General features: G+C 27.6%; 3 protein-coding genes across 3 annotated transcripts; 2 read left to right on the top strand and 1 right to left on the bottom strand.

Annotated features, from left to right (window-relative positions):
* Positions 1-108: 108 nt before the first annotated feature.
* On the top strand, positions 109-3,371 carry LOC114120774 (microfibrillar-associated protein 1). The gene is made up of 8 exons (XM_027982798.2): positions 109-307; positions 390-841; positions 1,725-1,815; positions 1,875-2,032; positions 2,244-2,416; positions 2,581-2,740; positions 2,824-2,913; positions 2,975-3,371. Exons 1-8 carry the CDS (start codon positions 256-258, stop codon positions 3,155-3,157), a joined length of 1,359 nt encoding a protein of 452 aa, XP_027838599.1. The 5' UTR covers positions 109-255; the 3' UTR covers positions 3,158-3,371.
* A 3,529-nt stretch (positions 3,372-6,900) lies between these two features.
* Positions 6,901-11,395, top strand: LOC114120767 (acyl-coenzyme A thioesterase 9, mitochondrial-like). Its single transcript, XM_027982789.2, has 10 exons — positions 6,901-7,360; positions 8,860-8,972; positions 9,054-9,172; positions 9,316-9,436; positions 9,498-9,610; positions 9,678-9,900; positions 9,981-10,183; positions 10,250-10,423; positions 10,496-10,646; positions 10,703-11,395. Exons 1-10 carry the CDS (start codon positions 7,314-7,316, stop codon positions 10,783-10,785), a joined length of 1,347 nt encoding a protein of 448 aa, XP_027838590.2. The 5' UTR covers positions 6,901-7,313; the 3' UTR covers positions 10,786-11,395.
* LOC114120765 (sodium leak channel NALCN) lies at positions 11,371-20,399 on the bottom strand. The gene is made up of 28 exons (XM_027982786.2): positions 20,104-20,399; positions 19,833-20,018; positions 19,547-19,770; positions 19,332-19,460; positions 19,117-19,262; positions 18,809-19,056; positions 18,447-18,668; positions 18,222-18,389; positions 17,946-18,137; positions 17,750-17,887; positions 17,481-17,687; positions 17,193-17,395; positions 16,996-17,124; positions 16,565-16,921; positions 15,396-15,648; positions 15,168-15,335; positions 14,893-15,101; positions 14,672-14,792; positions 14,060-14,193; positions 13,836-14,001; positions 13,569-13,763; positions 13,272-13,489; positions 12,974-13,197; positions 12,762-12,898; positions 12,187-12,323; positions 11,967-12,123; positions 11,796-11,912; positions 11,371-11,739 (listed from the first exon to the last, which is right to left on the bottom strand). Exons 1-28 carry the CDS (start codon positions 20,203-20,205, stop codon positions 11,428-11,430), a joined length of 5,199 nt encoding a protein of 1,732 aa, XP_027838587.2. The 5' UTR covers positions 20,206-20,399; the 3' UTR covers positions 11,371-11,427.
* Between the last annotated feature and the right edge of the window lie 294 nt (positions 20,400-20,693).

Raw genomic sequence — 20,693 nt, 5'->3', positions numbered from 1 at the left:
ATATCACAGCTGTTCAATTACCAATGGCCATTGGCCGCTGAACTCAATCGAATATAATTTATAATATTTTTATATTCTGTTATTATTATCAACACGATAGATAATATCTACATTCTACTATTTACCGTGATTATCATTAACACTCAAATAATGTATTATAAATTATAATCCTTTAAGTTATAAACGTTTAAATTATAATATAGTATTATAGTGTCTAGTTCCTGCCGTTCCTGGATTCCGTCGTATTTGTTTAAAATGGAGGAAATTCAAAGTACAGCTGGTGCTATTCCTGTGCGAAATGAGAAAGGTAATACTACAATTTTAATTACCTGCATAATAATGTCTTGTACAGTTGTACAGTAGCTAACTTTATTTTTATGGTTTCATAGGTGAAGTATCAATGCAAAAAGTAAAGGTTCACAGATATGTTCAAGGCAAACGTCCAGAATATGCTCCAGAGTCTACATCTGAAGAAGAATCAGATGATGATGACTTTTTGGAATCTCGTAAAGTACGAGGTGCTTCTCCTACCACTAATTTTGACCCAGAACAGATGATTCACTTACCATCAGATGCCTTAAATGATGCACGTCTCAAACGTTTGGGTGGTTTAACTGCTCGGCATAAGCATAAAGAGAGGCGACCTTTGCATGAGCCACAAGTTATTAAGGATGATTCATCTGATAGCGAATCTGATGCTGAACGTAATCGTAGAAGTCGTAGGCAGGTATCTGGTGATGAAAAAGATAGTAATGATGATGATGGAGAACTTAGCGACAGTGAAATAGAGAAGAGAAGACAACGATTAAGACAAAGAGTTTTGAACCAAACTAAAGAAAAGGTAAAGTAAAGTAACAAAAATATAATTCATTTTTTATTTTTTATTTTTACATAAAATAATCAATTTACGGGCCTATGTAACTTTATGGGCTTAATGAATATATACGTTTATTGGATATAATCAAGGCTAATTGGAATAAAAATTCCTCAAAAATGACATTTTTTTTTTTTTTACTTAACTATTAATTTTATTATATTACATAATACATTATAAAAGTTAAATTGTTAAAAATGTCCAATCAATTTAATTTTATTAAATGTATCAAATTTTAAAATTATATGTTTTAATTGTTGCATATTTTTCTCATAATCTCTCAATTTATTGCATTCATTAGTTAAACTATGTAGCTATCAATATTAGTACCTAATCCTATTCAGTTAAGGAGTAATTGGTTAATTATCTCTTCTACCCGAACTGGTCCTGTAACCTTGTTAGATCAATATAAATAAAATAGGACACTTATGGCTAGATTTTGTTAATTTTTATTGTAATTATTATCTAAGCATATTTTATTACAATGTATATTTCACACATTACTATACTATTATAATTTATCTTATTCATTATAGGTAATGACCATTTCACTTAACATATATGTTAAAATGTTATTGAAATATTTTTATGAACTAAAGTAACTGATTTGATTTTAAATAATAATACTTATAAGTACATTTATACATAAAAATAATTTAAATATACATACGTGTATAATTTTTTTTAATATTATTCATTTTTTAATTGACCCCTCACCCTTTTAAGTAGCGGACAAAATTTTAAGGTTTATTATGTATAAATATAGTTGATATACTTTGAAATCGCTAAATAGTTATAAAATAATTAAACTTTAATTTAGTCTTAAAAATAATGTTGTTTTCAATGTTAGGAAATGAATGAAGTTCTTGAAAAAGAAGATGAAGGACATAGTTCAGATGATGATGATAGTGATGAATCTTCAGAATATGAAGACTATTCCGGTAAATGATTATACTTATAAATGTTTATAATTTAATATAAAATTATAATTTTATTTCAGCATCTGATGAAGAAACTGGTCCTCGTCTTAAGCCAATTTTTGTAAGAAAGAAAGAACGTGTTACTATACTGGAAAAAGAAAAAGAAGAAATAAAACAAAAACAATTGGAATATGAACAAAAGAAAATAGCAGAAGAAAGACGCAGAGCTACATTAAGAGTAATATAAAAAATGAATAGATATTTGGGTATTTTCTATGGTCTCTCATTATTAAAAGTTATAAAAAAATAATAATAATAATTAGATAATTATTACAAACAATATAAATTAAATATTAAAAGTATTTATTGAGATAGGTACTCAGTAGTCCAAATTATTTACAACTAATATAGTAACATTGATATAATTTAATATTATTATTCATAAATAGATGGTTGAAGAAGAAATTCGTAAGGAACAATCCTTATCAAAAGCAAACAGTGCACTTTCTGAACCATGTTTAAATGATGTAAACACAGATGATGAAAATGATGAAAACGAATATGAAGCATGGAAACTTCGAGAATTAAAACGCATCAAGAGAGACAGAGAAGAACATGAACAGTAATATTTAAAAATATTTATATATTTTTGCATTTTATAATTACTTAATTTTTAAAAGATATTTTACTTTTTAAATTATAGGATATCAACCCAATGTTTCTAACATTTAAACAATCAAACAAATTTAAATTAACTTTTTATTAACTCATATATATTTGTTTTAGGCGAGAATTTGATAAGGCAGAAATAGAACGTCTTAGGAATTTAACTGAAGAAGAAAGAAGGTTGGAAATTAGACTTAATCCAAAACAAGTTACTAATAAAGCAGCTAAAGGCAAATATAAATTTATGCAAAAATATTACCACCGTGGAGTATTTTATTTGGTAAGTATTGTTTTATTCATTAAACACTAAATATAATATTTTTAAAACACTCACTACCTAGTTATATTTAATTTTTTTTACAGGATGAAGAAAATGATATTTTCAAGAGAGATTATTCATCAGCCACTCTTGAAGATCACTTTGACAAGACAATCTTGCCTAAAGTTATGCAAGTAAGCTATTCAAAATATTATCAATTTATTTCGAATATTGTACATTTTATTTTTATTTTAGGTTAAAAACTTTGGTCGTAGTGGACGCACAAAATACACACATTTGGTTGATCAAGACACAACTAGCTTTGATTCACCCTGGGTGTCTGAAACTGCACAAAACTTGAAATTTCATACAAATCAAGCAGCAGGCATGAAACAAGTATTCCAGAAACCTACTTTAAAGAAACAACGTACAAAATAAATCTATGACTTATGACATTGCTGTACAATAATAACTGATTTTTAAAAATATTTTGTATGATAAAACAATAAATATTATTGTCGTACATTTATAATGTATAAAATGTGTGTACAATATAATTTAAAATATAATAACAATTATTATTATCAGTCATGTTTTTATTAATTGTAATGTATAAAATGCAAATTTTTAATTAATACATAATTTTATTAGATGTAGATTTTTTTATTTCTGATTAAAATAAGAATATTTCATAAAACCTCTAATAAAATAAAATGTTATTATTAAGAGTCTTAAAAGTGATTAATGTCCTGATGTGGGTTGATTTGTTTTCCTTGATAATTTAAATCAATTCTGGTGTCTTAGTAAAGTATCTTGGATGTTTTTATATAAGTTAGAAGATATTATTTATAACCTGTCATCTGCAAAAGTATCTAGGCTAGTGTTGGTAGTATGGAAAATATGAGCAGTGTAAAAATTGTATAATAAAGGAGCGAGGATGCTGCCTTGAAGTACACCTGCTTTCATGGGATGGACTTAGGATAGTTCTTAATTACAGCGTGCCATACATGTACGATGGGTGAGAAAGGGTTTGAGAAGAAAGTACAGTGGAGTAGGTAGAAGAAGTTTGTGTAAGAGGGGTTTGTGCCAAACTCGATCAAATAGTTGGGCAACATCTATCAAATCAAAAATTTTACTGAGTAAAACTGATTTTGTTCTAGAAACACGACTATTCTATGAACTTGATGAAAGGAGGAGTATTTATTTCTAAAACTGAATTATGTATTTGGTAAAATACTTTTTATCATGCATGATTGAGTAAATTCTTTTGAGTATTTTTTTTTTTAATTTCGAAAAAGTGAACAAAATAATATATTTATAACTTGCATAAAGTTTTTTCGGTAACACAAACCCCCGACCACCGAAAAAAGGATGGTCGCCTATCTTGGGTTATAGGTTCAATCATAGACCTTATACTAATAGACTGGCCTTTTATACACGTAAAACGGTCATAGTTAAAGGGCGCTTTTCGTGTGTGACTTGTGACTGCACAATGTTAATATTATATTTATATACACAGGGTGCGGCAGGTCAAATCCGACGATTTACAAAAATTAAAAAAAATAGAAAAACATTTTTTTATTAATTTTTCGCCAAACAAATAAAAACTACACAAGTGGAATTTAATGTTCTATATTTAAAAACTTCATTTTTTAAAGATTATGTTACACAAACGCCTTCCTTGGTTAGCCATACATATATCATTATTCTTGTAATACGTTTTTTCCACGAACGCACGCTGTTCACTCGACCAATGCTTCATGATTACTAAATTCCGGGTATAAAAATGCAATAAGAACATTCCCAAAATCTCTATCACTTTAGCCCTGCTAACCAGTTCTTTTTAAATTGTCGGGTTTGACTGCCGCACGCTGTATGTACAATGACAACACTGATATGTACATTATTCTGTACATTATTTCAGTATGTTTACCCGGTTACTTCTATAGCTACTTTATAGTCAAGGCCAGTCTATTAGTTCAATGCCAATGCCGTTGAGATTCTTGAAACTTTGAAACAATTGTTAATCAAACTGCCTTCCAACTATTTGCATTCGTTTTCGCAGTGATGACAGTCATCAACAACATCACTGTGATATTCGAACTTTCCGGTTTTCAATCATTTCATATTGTTTGCGTTCCGTGTACAAATCTTTCACCGTTATTTGTTTATTTTATCAATTGACATTTGACAATTATTGTACTGTTTGCCATTTGATCACTTTAATTATTATTCTGTATTGTTTTTATTAATTATTACCAACTAAAATTGTATTGTTTTTAAAAATATATAACAATTTGGTACTTATAGCTAAGAGTTGAAAATTTATTGTATAAAAGATTTTTCATAAGTTTGGACTACAATAATTATAAAAAAAAGTTGAACATTGGTCAATAAAAATTTTTACGAAATGCAAATTCACTCGTAAAATATCGATTTACTATCAAATGATTTAAGATTTTTATTATAGTTGAATAAAAAATTAGTTATAGAAACTTGAAACATACACTTGCAGTTGTTTAAGTTGGCATTTTCTGTACTTGATTTAATTTTGGGGTATTCAGGTTATTAAAACATAAACCATGGTTGGTTCGGTTAGGTGTAGATTAAGGAAAGGTGCACCTTTTACAGTACCCATTTTAAAATGTATTTTATACATTATATCCTAGGCTGACAAATCATCTCCATTCAGAAATGAACTGTTTTCGTTTACAATGATATCGATCATTGGATTAAAATTTAACATATTCATTATAGCGTCTTACTCCTCTATGCCCGAGGTTCACTCGATACCTGTTGTACAGCCGAGCGTTACCCACTTGACTACCTTTTTTTTTTTTAAATATATGCATTTGAAGTTAGGTTAAGAAATATATATGATCTGCAAAGTCCTACAATCATCTCCACATAATGCCGACTGGTAATTAAATTCCGGTTACTGCTAAAAGACAAATCGTATATAACCGAACATTTGAAGGGTCAACAATAGCGACTAGAAAGCGCCAACGAGACAAACGTCAAGATCTAGAACACAGCGACCCATCCTGAGCCTGAGTATCCCTCATCTAAAACTGTCCCCCAGCAACGTGCTTGCCCCAGAGTATTAGTATTAATATGCTATAGGGAGGCGGATTTATCGTCCAGGTGGTTGCGACTTAAGTAAAAGAAAGGCGCACAGACTGGGTTGCCGCAGACCAAATGCGATCAGCATGACAGCATAGCAAAACGAGAACGGAGGATATAAAAGGAAAAACTGTATAAAACTAAATACCGACGAAGTACACAGTTACGAAGGATCAACCAGGCGTCCAGGCGCTGATACGAATTAGGAATGCGGTCTGGCCATGGGAACAATAATTTAAATAAATCTCAAAAAAAAAAAAAATAGGCTTTTCGATCAATTCTATTTACTTTTAGTTCTGTAATTTATAATCGTGATGATGATGATCAACGATAACATGGACGGTTCACGTTATCGCCGTAATTGCTTGCATATAGGCAATAGACATACGCAGACTTTTCACCACGTACCACGGACTATATAAGATATACCGTGCTTTTCACAAAGAATACCAGTGTATCCACAGATATATAGTTGTATTATTTATCTGTGTGTGTATCTACTTAAAAATAACTTAATTTTTTTCATAAAACAATGCTCAATTTGTTGTTGTATAAGTAAAATTATAATTTTAACTTTGAAAATTATTACTAAATTATGTGAATTTAATTTACTTAATAATTTAGTAGGTACAGTTCTAATCTTTGGTCAAAATAATATAAATTATAAAATATAAATGTCCAAACTCATTAATATGCAAGCTTAACAGTCAATTTTTTAAACTGATTTATATTAATTATAATTTATAAGGTTTATAAACTAAACTTATCAAAAAAGTAAAAAGCAACATATCAGTTGATATAATATTCTAAAAATTTGCAACATCTACTTACAGTATTTATAATTAACAATAATACTATTGTACTAAACTGTATAAAATAATATAGTAATTAATAATGCATAATATGAAATTATAGAAAGTTATCTACAATATGGGATTTATTTATGTTCTATACATACAGCCATACAGGTAGACGATAGTACTATCAGCTGTAAAAGTGTGATCTCAGAACTGTCTGTCATATTTCTGTGGTCATTCTCCTACGCTGTAGATACTAGATAACATTCTGAAATTTTGTATTCATTAATAATTAATATTTTATACTATTATCTATTACTGTGCACTGTGCAGGTATTAAAAATTTACAATATTATGTGAATTGTCAAGTCATCGTTTTTTGAGTAGTCTTGCATTCAATATTTCAATCGTTATTCATAAATCAAAGTACAATCTATTCAAATAATTACCATTAAACAATCTCTTAACTTAAAATTAATAAGTGTTAGCAAATTGAATAAACAAAAAACTTATGAACTGTATGATTATAATGATTCACAATTTATTCCCTAAGTTGCAAGTAGGTGTGGCATAGTCTATAGAGATTATGATTATCTCAACCTTTACATGGTCATTACGCAAAAAGTAATTTGTAAATCAATAACTTTGCAATAAACAAAAAATAATAAAATAAAATGAGTCCTAAAGTATTTGTTAACATCTTGACTTCTCCTAAGTCTTTGTAAGTATAATAAAAATATTTTTAATAATTTATTTAATTTTATTAAACTATCAAATGCTATTAATTATAATATAACTTATTATTAGTTATTAATTGTGGTAAAATAATGTGTTGATTTTATGCTGAGTAAAAGAGTGTGATAAATGATTTGCAGATAATTACAATAATTATTTATTACCTAATCAATTTTTTCAGTAAACATTTGTTCTAGTATTTAGAAAAGTGGGAACATAATAGTATGTCAAATAATAAGATATTTATTAAAAATTATCCAGAACTAATTAATAAGCCATATTTATAAATGTAGTATGTACTTATAGTTATATCCATATTCTCTGTTAATTATAAATTTAAAAAAAATATCCTTACTTAAATAGAGTAGAGCTATTTTAAATTAGTCTAAAAACTTTTATATTAATTAATTTATACCTGTTAATTGATTTTGCTTATTACCATTATTTTAGTATTCTTAGTAGATAACGATGAACAATAATAGATAATTATATTGATAATGAACAATAAGCTAATTAGAAAATTATATTTTTATGGTAAAATATTAATGGCAAAAAATTGGTTTATTTTATAAATGAGAAATATTAAAAACAATTAGTTTAAAATTATTTTTTAATGATACACATTTAACCAGATTACCAATAACCAGAAATAATTATTTCCTCTCTTTTGATTTATGACTTTTGTTGTATATTATTGAGATAAACTAGATAGATAATACGAATTTGAATTTATATTAATGGGCTTTTCAGTTTCTAAACTAACTAAGAGAGTTATTTCCTATTGGTTTATTGAAAATTAATTATTGAACATTTATATTTTATTTTTTATTTAAATCTAAAACTATAGAAAAGTACACATAGTAACTGTATAACTAGTCTTAGTTGTAAAGTTGCAAACAAATTTAATTTAAGAGAGATGCATTATTAAATATCGTTTTAAATTGTAAAGCTAAGCTAGACCGGAAAATTATTTCTGATAATGTCACTACTTACTCAATCATGTTATTGCTTATGACTTATGAGGGAAAATTAAAAACATTGCCCGTGAGGGTTTGGTTTAATAGTTTAATAGTTTAATAAATAGAAAATTATAAAAAAATAAACATAATAATTATCAAAAATTATTTTTCCGCATCAGATTTTATCAACTTAAAAATGATGAAAATTGGATAAAGCATAGACTATAAAACTATTAAATTTTACATTAAAATATGTATTTTAATATATATTTTTTAAAATAAATTACAGACCAATATTAAGTTGAAATTATAGTTATATTCATTCTAGATTTAATGATTTAATATTTAGACATTTTTTGATTATAATTTTAATTTTGTAAAATATAATTAATTGTTGTAGGTAGTTTATCTCATTGATTAAAGATACCTATAATGTGCATTTGTGGCTAAAAAGAATTAATATTGACAAATTCCTAAATTTATATAAGTAAAATAATATGTTAATAATGGTTATATTAATTTTTAGATTTAGGAAAAACATAACACATGGAATATATGTTCAGCAAATATATAGGCGCTGGAAGAATGAAACAAATCTACCGCCAAAAGACTTCTGTAAATTACAGACTATGCAAGACAGTAATTATTACTATATTATTTTGATTACTTGTTTAATTATTATTGAAGTAATTAATTTAAATTATAATTCAATTTTTTTAGTTAAACTAAAACTATCTAATATAATGGGTATATCTGGAAAATATGAAAACGAAGATAGAGGTTGGTTATCTGAATATCTACCGAAAGAACAAAATGATCTACCCCCACGCTCTATGAATGTAAGATAATATTAAGTTATGACATTGTATTTATTTCTAAGAGGTTTTCTTATTTAAAACATTAAAATTGATACTTTATGTACACCTATGATTTAAATAATTAATAGTAAATTATACATTATCTATCTTACGTAATATTATAGGATAGTTTTGATAGAGCTATAGTTCCTTTAAGCACTGATTTGGCATTGCAAAATAAGTACACTACAACATTCAAAAGCTTACGAATAGGACGCCTTTTGGAAGATATGGATCTTTTTGCAGGTAAACATAAGAGAAAATAATGTTAAAAAATTGTTAATGATATTATTGTATGTAATTTTAGTTTGGATTGTTATGAAGCATATTTATAATCCATTGCAACCTCCGGATGTCCCAACCCCATACGTTGTTGTAACATTACTGGTAGATGATGTCGTCATAAATGCTAATCGATTTGTAAGCTAATATCTTTAATATTTATAATAAAAAATAAAACAACAATAATCAAGATTTTTTATTATAGCCAGATAAAGATTTAATTTTAAGTGGCCAAGTAACTTATGCTGGCAAAACCTCATTAGAGGTTACTTTGTGGCTGGAACAATTTAACAATGATAAATTTGAACGTATTACCAGAGCTCATTTTGTATTTGTTGCTAGAGACCCAACAAATACATCATCTGTCATGGTAAATAATTTAGTACCAGTAGGAGAGCGCGAAAAAAATCTAATGATTCTTTCTGCAAGTAAATACAAAAATTGAATGTTTTTAAATAAAAATAAATGTCATGTTTTATAGACAAGATTAATTAAATTTGGTTTTTAGAAAAAAACGAGGATAGAAAAAGGGCTCGCCAAAACTCAATATTGAATAAAATGCCAACACCAGAAGAACAATCACTTATATATGACACATTTATGAAAACAGTTAATAGTAAAGAGCCAATAATTGGTAATAAAGTATTACCAGCAAATAGTGTGTGGATGGATGACACTATGCTTGAAACTAACATTCTTTGTCATCCTGAAGTATATTACCCATACAAGTAATATAATACTATTTTTCTTTTATAACAATTTTCAATATAATTTTAGGATCGAAATTTACATAATACTGTTTTTGGTGGTTATTTGATGCGTGTTGCTACTGAACTTGCATTTTTAGTAGCAAGTGCGCACAGCAAAACAAGAGTAACATTACAATCAATTAATAGTATTACATTTCGTAAACCAGTTCCAATTGGTAGCAAATTAAAGTTAAATGGAAAGGTATAACTTAATTGTTATTAATCTATTATTTAAATTATAATTATGTCTATATATTCTTTATTAATTCATTAGATATGTTATACCAGTGGTAGAGTAATGATAGTAGAAATTATTGCAAAAGTTGAAGAACTTGAAAGCAAAAAAAGTCTAACTTCAAACTCCTTTTATCATGTTTATGTTGCTCCAAATGATGTCGATTCAGTATTACCTCAGAACTATCATGGTAAAAAGAATAAATTATGTGATTCGTTGGACTAATAAAATTAACTTACTTTTTAGATTCGATGCTTTATATTGATGGACGTAGACGATACTTGGATTTTGTTAACTTTTTAGAAAAAGGACAATCAGAAAATAACTGACCAACTATGAGAATTATAGAATATTTTAAGTGAGGAGTTCAATATTCACACATTCTGTTTTAATTTTTAAGTATATAATGAAACTTTAAAACTAAGAGGGTATTGCTGATAGGTAAACAGTCATTATTCAATTCCAAAGGAAGCTTAAAAAAACAACAGCTTTTTATTAAAAAAATTACCTCTTTAATTTTATAAACTTAATATTTTCATTTGTCGCATTTTTGAGTTTATAATTTGTTAACTAGATACAGATTATTTTGTAACTATTTACTAATACATTTTTTACTAATATATCATTTCTAGTATTAAAAATATTTTTATGTAATTTGTGTTAAACTAATAATATACTCATAGAATTAACTTTAGCTGCCAATTTATAGCAAGCAGCCACCATTCTAAAATGAGTTTATTTGTAATACAAAAATTATGTATGTATTGTATGTTTAATTACTAAATATAACTAAAAAGTTTATACATAAAAATATTATATGATCAAAATTTATAATTGTACCCTAACTTTGAATGTACCACTAGAATAGTTCAAGACAGTACATTATTGAATAAACGAATGGTAGAAGCTTATGCTTTGAATCCATCATCATAAATATAATTATAAGTTAACTAAATACAATAGTTAATCTATTAATAATTATCGTCATCACTAGATGAAATATCTGAATAATGGTCTAATTGATCTAACCACCATTCATGTATTTCCTTTACTGCATTTGAAACTTTAGGGGTATTTGTTTTTTGTTCTCTCGAAGAAGTCGAAACATTCAAATTAGACATATTTAATGGTTTTAAGTTCCTATAGGAGGCTTTACGATTTTTTTCTTTATCTGAAGGGTCCGATAAGGTTGGTGTCAAAAATTTGCGTCCAGATCCACTGCCAACACTATCTGAACGTGTAATTCCTGAAGTTGATTTGAGCTTTGAACGATTTGTATCAGACTGAAATTAAGTAATGACAAAACATTAATTGTTTAAAACTTTTTTAAATAACATACTTTTAAATCTTTTTCTTCGTTTTCTTTTTCATTATTGGCAGCTTGTTTTTCTTCAAAATCCCTAAGCATCATTTCATTTGTCGCACGTAAGCCAGCTAATAGACTACCTTGTTGTCTCTGAAAAAAGTCCAACCTTAATATTTGTATATTGAGAAATATATTTCAATTTACATTAGCTGCTCTCATTTTTCGTAAACATCCTTCTAGCCAATTACGTATGGTTTGTTTAGCGACTTCTTCTTGAATATTGACTTCAAAATCTTCACGTGCAACTAACTCTTCAAGTTGTAAAGCCTTTGTTATATCAACTGTGCGATACGATAACATACTGTGTAAAAATAAATAAATTATATATTCATGTTGTATATTATTTTAAGTATTTTTAAATTACTTTAAAACGTCATGAAATGTTACTTCTTGTCCATTGTGAAGTCTTTCTAATTCATAGCACATGTGTTTCAATAACATTTTTCCTTTTTGTGGATCGGTTTCTAATCTACCTTTCAATAGGCGTAGCAAAAACTTTACCTATATATAAAAAATTTTAAATGATTTTATTATAGTTAAAAAAAAAAAAATAAAGCTATTAAGCAGTTGCTTAACTCAGAAATACATTTAAGTTTTGATAAAAATTTAATTTTTTAGATAAATTTTCTTAATTTTAAGTATGGATTGCAAAACTATACTCTAATCCAAATGAGATCAGCCTTGCGCTGCGACCAGTTTTTGTCTGGTGGTAGTCAGGTTCCCCCCACCTAGTAGTATTTCGACTGCAACTTTACTAGCAGCGTAGGCCACGCTCATGCGCACAACTTGGCCGCTGAAGGCTGATCTCATTTGGAATAGAGTATAATTATATTTAAGATGATAATTTCATATACATTTAACAAATGTAGTTTAAGTTATGGATGAGATGTGCCTTGTCAAAAAATATGCAAATAAATCATTGTTTTCTATTAAACTTACTTTGTATACTTGAATGACACCAGCTTGTGTATCATCAACAATGTTCCACGAGTGTTGGAAATTCCTAATATCTGCATATGAAAGCAAAGCATCTTCTTCGTTGGAATAAAATAAGGAAAAATTTTCCATAATAATTGCTGAAAAAGAAAGTTATGTTATTGTTTTGTACTAAACACTTGGGTTGTTTTATTAAAATTGTAAAAATAAATTACCAACTAATAGGTTTAGTACAATGTATGTGATCATTACGTAAAACGAACAGAAATAAATTAAAGCGGCTGCATAGTTTCCACAGTCTGTTTGCCAATAATTATCAGCGGGTGTACATTGTGGTGGTAATATCATACAGTCATGCATGATTTTGTTCCAATCTTCACCAGTAACGATGCGAAATAACATAGCTACACCAGTAACAGGAGAACCAAAATTTGCAAGTCTGTAAAAATAAAAATGTAAAACCAAAAATATTCTTCAATATAAGTCAGTATAATAAGGTATAAGAATAATTACCTGCCAATTCCTTCACCATACTTTACAGTACCAAATAAAATAGTTCCAGCCAAAGCATATGAAAACACCAATAGAAACATACCAAATATAATGAAGAAGCTTTTACACACTGAGACCCCAACAGTCAACATGAGCATTTTAAGTGTTGCATGTTTGCCTGTGATAGTAAAAAACCTTAATACAACTACTATATAGCCAAATGAGAAAGATAATTCGTTCTGAAATTAAATAATGATTCGACATAAATACAATTTAAAAATTAAAATAATATAAATATAGGTGTATTTAAATATTTACATGGAATACAAAATGTGTAACTATCCAAATTACTCCTAGAACAGTGACTAAAAGATCATATCGATTCCGACGTGATTGCCAATAACCACGAGCAGTGAATGCTATCATTTTCATAATTACTTCAGCTACAAATATTAAAGTAAGAAATGCACTAACCAATGATAAAGGTTCAGTATGTTTATCTACGGCCCGCCACTATAACAATAATTCATTTTTATATGTATGATAAAGATACAATGTAATATTTATATTGAAATAACAAATTACCGAAACACATAGTAAACAACTGTTGATTAACACAATAACTGCAAAAAACCTTTTAAAATGTATTTTTTGAGTAATATCATATATAAATGCCCGGAACTTTCTACGATCTGGTCTCGGAGGTAAATGTAATGGTTGAGCAATCTTCAGTCTTTTCTTCAAGTCACACCTGCAATTATCATTTTTAAAATATCTATTTAGAGTGAATTTTTTTTTTTTTGGATTACCATCGTCTTTGATCTACAGTAAGTAATGCAGTTCCTTTGTTTTCGGAATAATTAGCAATTACGACACCGACAAATAAAGTGAGGCCAATCATACATCCCAAGAATATAAATATATGAATGTATATTGCATGAATCTAATAAGACAAAAAAAAAAATAATTAATTTTACAATATTATAATATTTTATATTCATAATAAAAAATAATATCATGCTTTCACACTAAATTAAAAACAAAGAATTCAATTTTTTTCTGAGCATTATAATAAATAATTATAAACAGAAAAATGAAGCTAGGAAGCGCATATTATGAGAATCAAATAAAATTCAATCACATAGGTATTGACTTTTCAAATCAAAAATTTAACAGATCTAGGTTCCCTTAGACTGTCGTAATAGCCAATAAATATTGGAAAAATAATCGTTCACAGCTATAACATTAAAAGCTATTTGTCTTATTACACTAAAAATATAAAAAAATTAAGGCTTAAAATATATGAGAAATATACAGTTTCAGCCATGCTTTGATTCTATATAAGGGCTAAACCCCTAAGCTTTTTTAATGACAAGTCTTTTAGATGCATGCCCGATCATGGCAAACAAATTAAACATTACTGGTCCCAAAGCGCTGATCAGTATATCACGAACATCCAGCCAGCCTTTGAATGATAACACTTCAAACAGAGTCAGCATTGCGTAGCCTATATTATCGAAATTGAACCTCCTCGGGTTCGCCCTTCATTGTGAATACATAGTTCCTCAATTTGTTTTTTTTTTTTAGAATTTTATTAAAATGTACCCAAAGGTAACATATGATACAATAGTTTTATATTTACCAAACTCTTGGCACTAAGATGGCAGGATAAGTTTCATTTGGTCCTGGTCGCATTTTCATTTTTGTGACAAAAACTTGACGCATAAAAACTCCAGTACAAAGAGCACGGTCTTTAATAGTTGGATCATTACATCGAGCTAAACGACCACCAAAGATTTGAACACCATAACTGGCAAATACAAACATCAGCACAATCAACAGTACAGATACCTAAAATCAAGTATATATTAAATAATAAATTTAACTTAATTAAACATAAATATAATTTGTACTAACCAATAAAATTTCTTTAAATCCACGACAAAGTTCATCAACTACCTTTCTCATGTGTGGAACTAGTGAAAATATACGTAATGGGCGTACACATCGGCAAATCATTAGTAAATGAGCAGATGAATTTGTAGCTACATTGGTTGGCATCCAACATAAAAATACTAAACTTGTCTAAAATAAAAATAAATTGAATGCAAAAAACATAATTTAAAATATTAATGCATAACTTACTACATAAACAAATATATCTAATATAGCAGCAACATCTTTCATATATGCTTTAGGAGTAAAAAAAACTCCATCAGCTAAAATTTTTAAAGCCAATTCCATACTCATGAAACAAACAAATACATATTCAGCTATTTGCAAAGCTGGAGTTTCCATCACCCGATACAAAGGTGTTTCAAACATCATTGATATACAACTTAATGTGGTCACTAATATCATTAACCAATCTAAATAAGTTACTAATCCCAAAAAGTTACTGAAAACAATTAAAATATACAGTAGTAAAGTATAAATTATAAAATTGTTATTTTCCATTTATAAACCCATGTCTTATAATTAACTAACCAGACAATTAAATTAGTATTTTTATAATATAAAATACTTCAAAACAATACATAGATAGTCAAATAAGTGATAAAAGTAAAATCATTTTAGTATGACCAAGGTTGGGATTTGGTAGCAAAATAAACCCTTGAAAAAAAATTAATTTTTATAAAGGAAACAAAGCAAAAATACATTTGTTTAATTTTATTCTTAAAAAAAGAAGAATTTAATTATACATTCAAAAAAAATTGTTGACTATATATTTTTAGCAAAGTTATTTTTGCTTAAACTTATGTTATTGGGTGCTAATATATTTTTGTAAATTGAAATTAACCTTATATTAACTGATTGAAATTTATCAATTAACAAAAGTATTTGAATGTGCTACAAGAATATTTACATCAATAAAATATGACAGATAATTTTCCTTTTACTTAAGGTTTAATTGTAACAAATTAAAGTTTTTTTAATAAAAAATAATTCAGGTAACTGATAGATTTTAATTTTATGAGTCATACATTTATTACATTTTAACTTATTTCTACTAATAGTAATAATAATATAATATTAAAAGGAAAATTATATAAATATATGAAACTTTCATCAAAATTAAGTAAAATAATAAAGAAAAAGTACATTTAGTGAAAAAAAGTAAACTCAAGTTAAATTCATTGAAGTTAGAATAATTTAAAATTTAAGAACTACTTATCTGTCCACCACACCATCAAAATAGCATTTGCTATAAAACCTGAACCCTAATTATGACCTATTAGATAAACTTTAGACAAAGTATAAAGACGAAGGGTGTAACAAAGGATGTTGGTAAATTAAGAATAAACTATACTTACTGAAATCCTTTATATTTAACCTGTCGTTCTTCTCCTGTGAGTGGATCTCTTAGTTTCAAATCATATCGAGCATACACAATTAGCTGACATAATTTTCGAAATTTGGATTCCCTTGGTACAATAAATAATGGGGTGTCAAACAATGGATGATTTTCTCGTAAGTCTTCTTCTCGTTGATTACGCCTCATTTCTGCTTGCTGTCGTTTAGCTTGCAATAACTTGATATCAAGATCATGGGGTCTAGCTCTTGTGGCTGTAGCTAAACGATTCATACCGCCTATATCTCCATTTTCCATAAGGTGTTCATATGTTTGTTTGAGTTTCATTGATCCACGACGAATACTATGTCTCATGGACCTTAATATTATTAAAATATTTACATTTATGAATAATAATAATATTAAAAATATAATATTTATAAATATTAATACTTTTTATGGTCCATGCGTGAATGTTGCATATTATTAACAGTGCCTTGAGCATGTAAACCACCTTTATTACTAGAATTTGGAGGTAAATATGTTGAATCTCCCAAAAGTAAACGTTGGTTATTAGAATCACTGTAATGATTAATAAATAATTATTTTATTTTATTATAACTAAAATTTAGTAATATTAAAATATTTACTTAATTATGTTTGAAATAATTGATTTGCGAATTTCTGGTGTTACTGTTCGCACTTTAGGTGGATTGGATAATAATCGCATTGGATGCTGTTTACGAGTGATCAAGGGAGGTTTGACTACTTCACTCGTTTTATTTATAGTATCTGAAGAAGTTTCTTCATCACTTTTATCTAAAACAAACTGTCTCATAAAACTTTCACGAACCTAAAAAAGAAAAATTTGCTTTTAATATTATAATTATTATAATTTTTTCTTTTTATTCATAATTAAGTTTAATTTGAAACATTACTTTAGGTAAATTAAAATCTGATGGTTGCTTATGTATGGAGGTCATTTTAGGACGATCTGGAAATTTTTCAAAAATTCTTAGTCTAAATGGCAGTGTTTCTTTGATTTCGGCACTTTGTTCACGAAAACGTAATTGTTTTAATTTTTTTAATTCTTCGTCAAGTTCAAGATTATCCAAAATTACAGCTACAAAAAGACTTAACACAATCTAATAAAAAAAAATGGTGTTTTTAAAAATTTCTATGTTTCAAAAATAGTTTATTTTCTTACAAGTGTTACAAATAAATGATAGAGAATAAAGTAGACAGCAACTAATGGTACTAATGTTTTACGAGTTCTTAACATTGTTTCATCCATAACATCAACCCAGGCTTCTTGTGTAAGAATTTGAAACATAGACATGAAGGCCTATTAAATATAAATACATATTACAATTTTAAATAAATTAAAACAAAAGAAGACTTACTTCTGGGAAAGTTTCAAATTTTGGAAAATCGCATAAAAAACAAAATAGTTGCATGGAAATTCCTGATGAAATAACTAATAAACACAAAGTAAATATGATAAGACTACCCAGTTTTTTTCCAGGTCCAAATATCTTGTATACAAAATCTTCTAACATAGGTGAAGCTTTGATCAATCGAACAATTCTTAAAACCTAAACATAAATTGATTTAAATGCATACTTGAATACTGTTATCTTATTATCTATTTTAATGATGAAGAATACTGAATAACAAACCTGAAAATAAGTTAACCCCGATAAATAGAATTGTGGAAAAATATGTAATGTAGTTCCAACAGCTAACATAAGTTCAAACTTATGATATGAATGTTTAAAATATTCTTTAAATCCAAGTAAAACCATTTTAAACAATGTTTCAAAGTTAAATATTATTGTATATACAACCTGGAAAAATGTAGAGAAGTAAATATTTAACTTCCAAAAAATATTAAAAATGATTACTTCAATATAATAGTATTGCTGATAGAATTCTTCTCTTTGCCGTCCATCATGCTTAAAATTCATTGTAGCCATCGCAATTCCATTACTAAGTATAATGCACATAACAAGTAATCGAAACCATGCAGAATTAAGAATTTTATGTCCTAATGGTGACGCTAAAGTTCGATGTTTATTCTGTTCAGGAGTAACTAATCTCCAACCATTTTCATCACTAATTAAAATCTAAAAAAATTTTTGTACATAAAAACAATTAATTTAATAAACTTTTAAATTGCAATAATAATAATTAATAATAATAATAATAATAATAATAATAACAATTAAAATGTAAAACTAATAAAAAATGTATAATATAATCTTACTTCAGTAGAAGTTTTGTTTCCAACATGTCTTCTACTTCCCCACAGTTGTTGAAATTGCACACGCATTTCATTAAATGTCTCTGTAATTACTGCGATAAACACATTCTTAACTAACCATGCTAAGAAGAATATTAATGTAGAAAAGTAAAAAATTGCTCTCCAGGCTGGAAGACTATCAAACGTTCGGAACATTATGTATACCCAACCCTCTTGTGATGCAGCTTGATATACAGTGAAAATACTTGTTGCTAGAAAATATAAATACTCAAGTCTAGACATTAAAAGTATATAATAACGTAATAATTTACCAAATTCATCGAATCCACTGAAGCCAGTTATGTACCTTGATAATTCTAATTTCATACATTTCATACCTTCCGGACACTGATATCCAGCACCTGGTTCCTTAGAACAGAATGAGTCTGGTATGGCTAAATTATTAAGTGTTACACTCCTGTTAAGCATTTTATGAAATATTATAAAATATATAATGCTGAAATAAATACATTTAAAAATAAATTACGTTGGATCTGTTGTATTAAGAACACAATGATTTTTCATTTCACCAAAAAGTTGAACACCAAGTACACCATATAAAGACATAAAAAACAGGAAGAACAGTGTTACATTGTAGATTTGTTGACTTGATCGCCTAAAAGAATTAAATATAATTAAATATAAAATAATTCAAGTATTAAAAAAAAAAATATATATATATATATATTTAAAGTTAAGTACTTGAAAATTTGATTTATCCTAGATTTTGGCATTGAGAATTTTAGGAAGACACGTATAAATCGGATCATTATAAAAGGCCTTGGTGCTCTTAATATTGATAAGTAACTAAATTCGGGTAAAAATTCCACAATTTCAAAAATCTGTAAAATTACAGACACCCAAAGAAAAAATGCCATCGTACCATCAAATTGACACCAGTGGTCTTTCATATACGGTGATTCTCCCTGGACAAAAACAATAATAATGAAATTGAAATTACATAAGATGTCAAGAAAATCACTTATACCTTTAATATCCCACGAATGTGCATCTTTGCTATCATTTCAGCAGTATATAAACCGGTGACGGCAAAATCGCAGATAAACGTTGCATACTGTAGAAATGGAAAAGCCTTAAAAGTTTTTGGAGTATTGAGACTGACGCATAGTAAACTCAGTAGCGCGCAAAAACGCATCAACCGTCGGACCCAAAGCTGTAGAGAACAAACGTATTGGATTAATGAAGAAAAAATTATCCATGTTTCCATTTTCGTTCGGGCAAACGGTTAACGTATTTACCTTGTTAACCCAATCGATTTCAGCATTCTCATTTAGAGATTCATCCTGAACATAGTCCGGAGCCATTATATCCGCCCGGATGCTTTGCTTACGACCCAACATGCCTCCAATCGCCTCACATTTTCGATTTTGTTTCGAACCTAAGCCTCAAAAGTATAAGCTCAGCCTTCGGACTACGGAAAGTCATTTACAGCTAAGGACGGCAGAGTGGAAATTATATATATATATATATATATATTTTCTATGGTGAAAATTCACTTTTTTTATTTCGTTATTCCTTATCGTCCACTCGAATATCGGATTGATTATTTTATTTTTTTTTATAATAACAGGGGACTTTTGATAACAATTATCAGACTTCGTTCAAAGCGCGGGATCATGGACGAAAAAATAATGAATAAAAAAAAATATTTTTAAAGTAAATTTTTGTTAAACAACCTAATGGTGCATATTTTTACTACATTGCCGTATATTTGAACTTATTTTGTAGTATAGATGGTGATTGATTTATGTAATTATTTTCAAATATCACGTCATGTACATGATTATATTGTATATATATAGACAATCGGTACCGAGTAGTGAATTCC

Source organism: Aphis gossypii, chromosome 1 (genome assembly GCF_020184175.1).
Source record: "Aphis gossypii isolate Hap1 chromosome 1, ASM2018417v2, whole genome shotgun sequence".
Taxonomy (NCBI): domain Eukaryota; kingdom Metazoa; phylum Arthropoda; class Insecta; order Hemiptera; family Aphididae; genus Aphis; species Aphis gossypii.
Note: the sequence above shows the minus strand (reverse complement) of the source record. Positions and strands in the feature narration are given on the sequence as shown.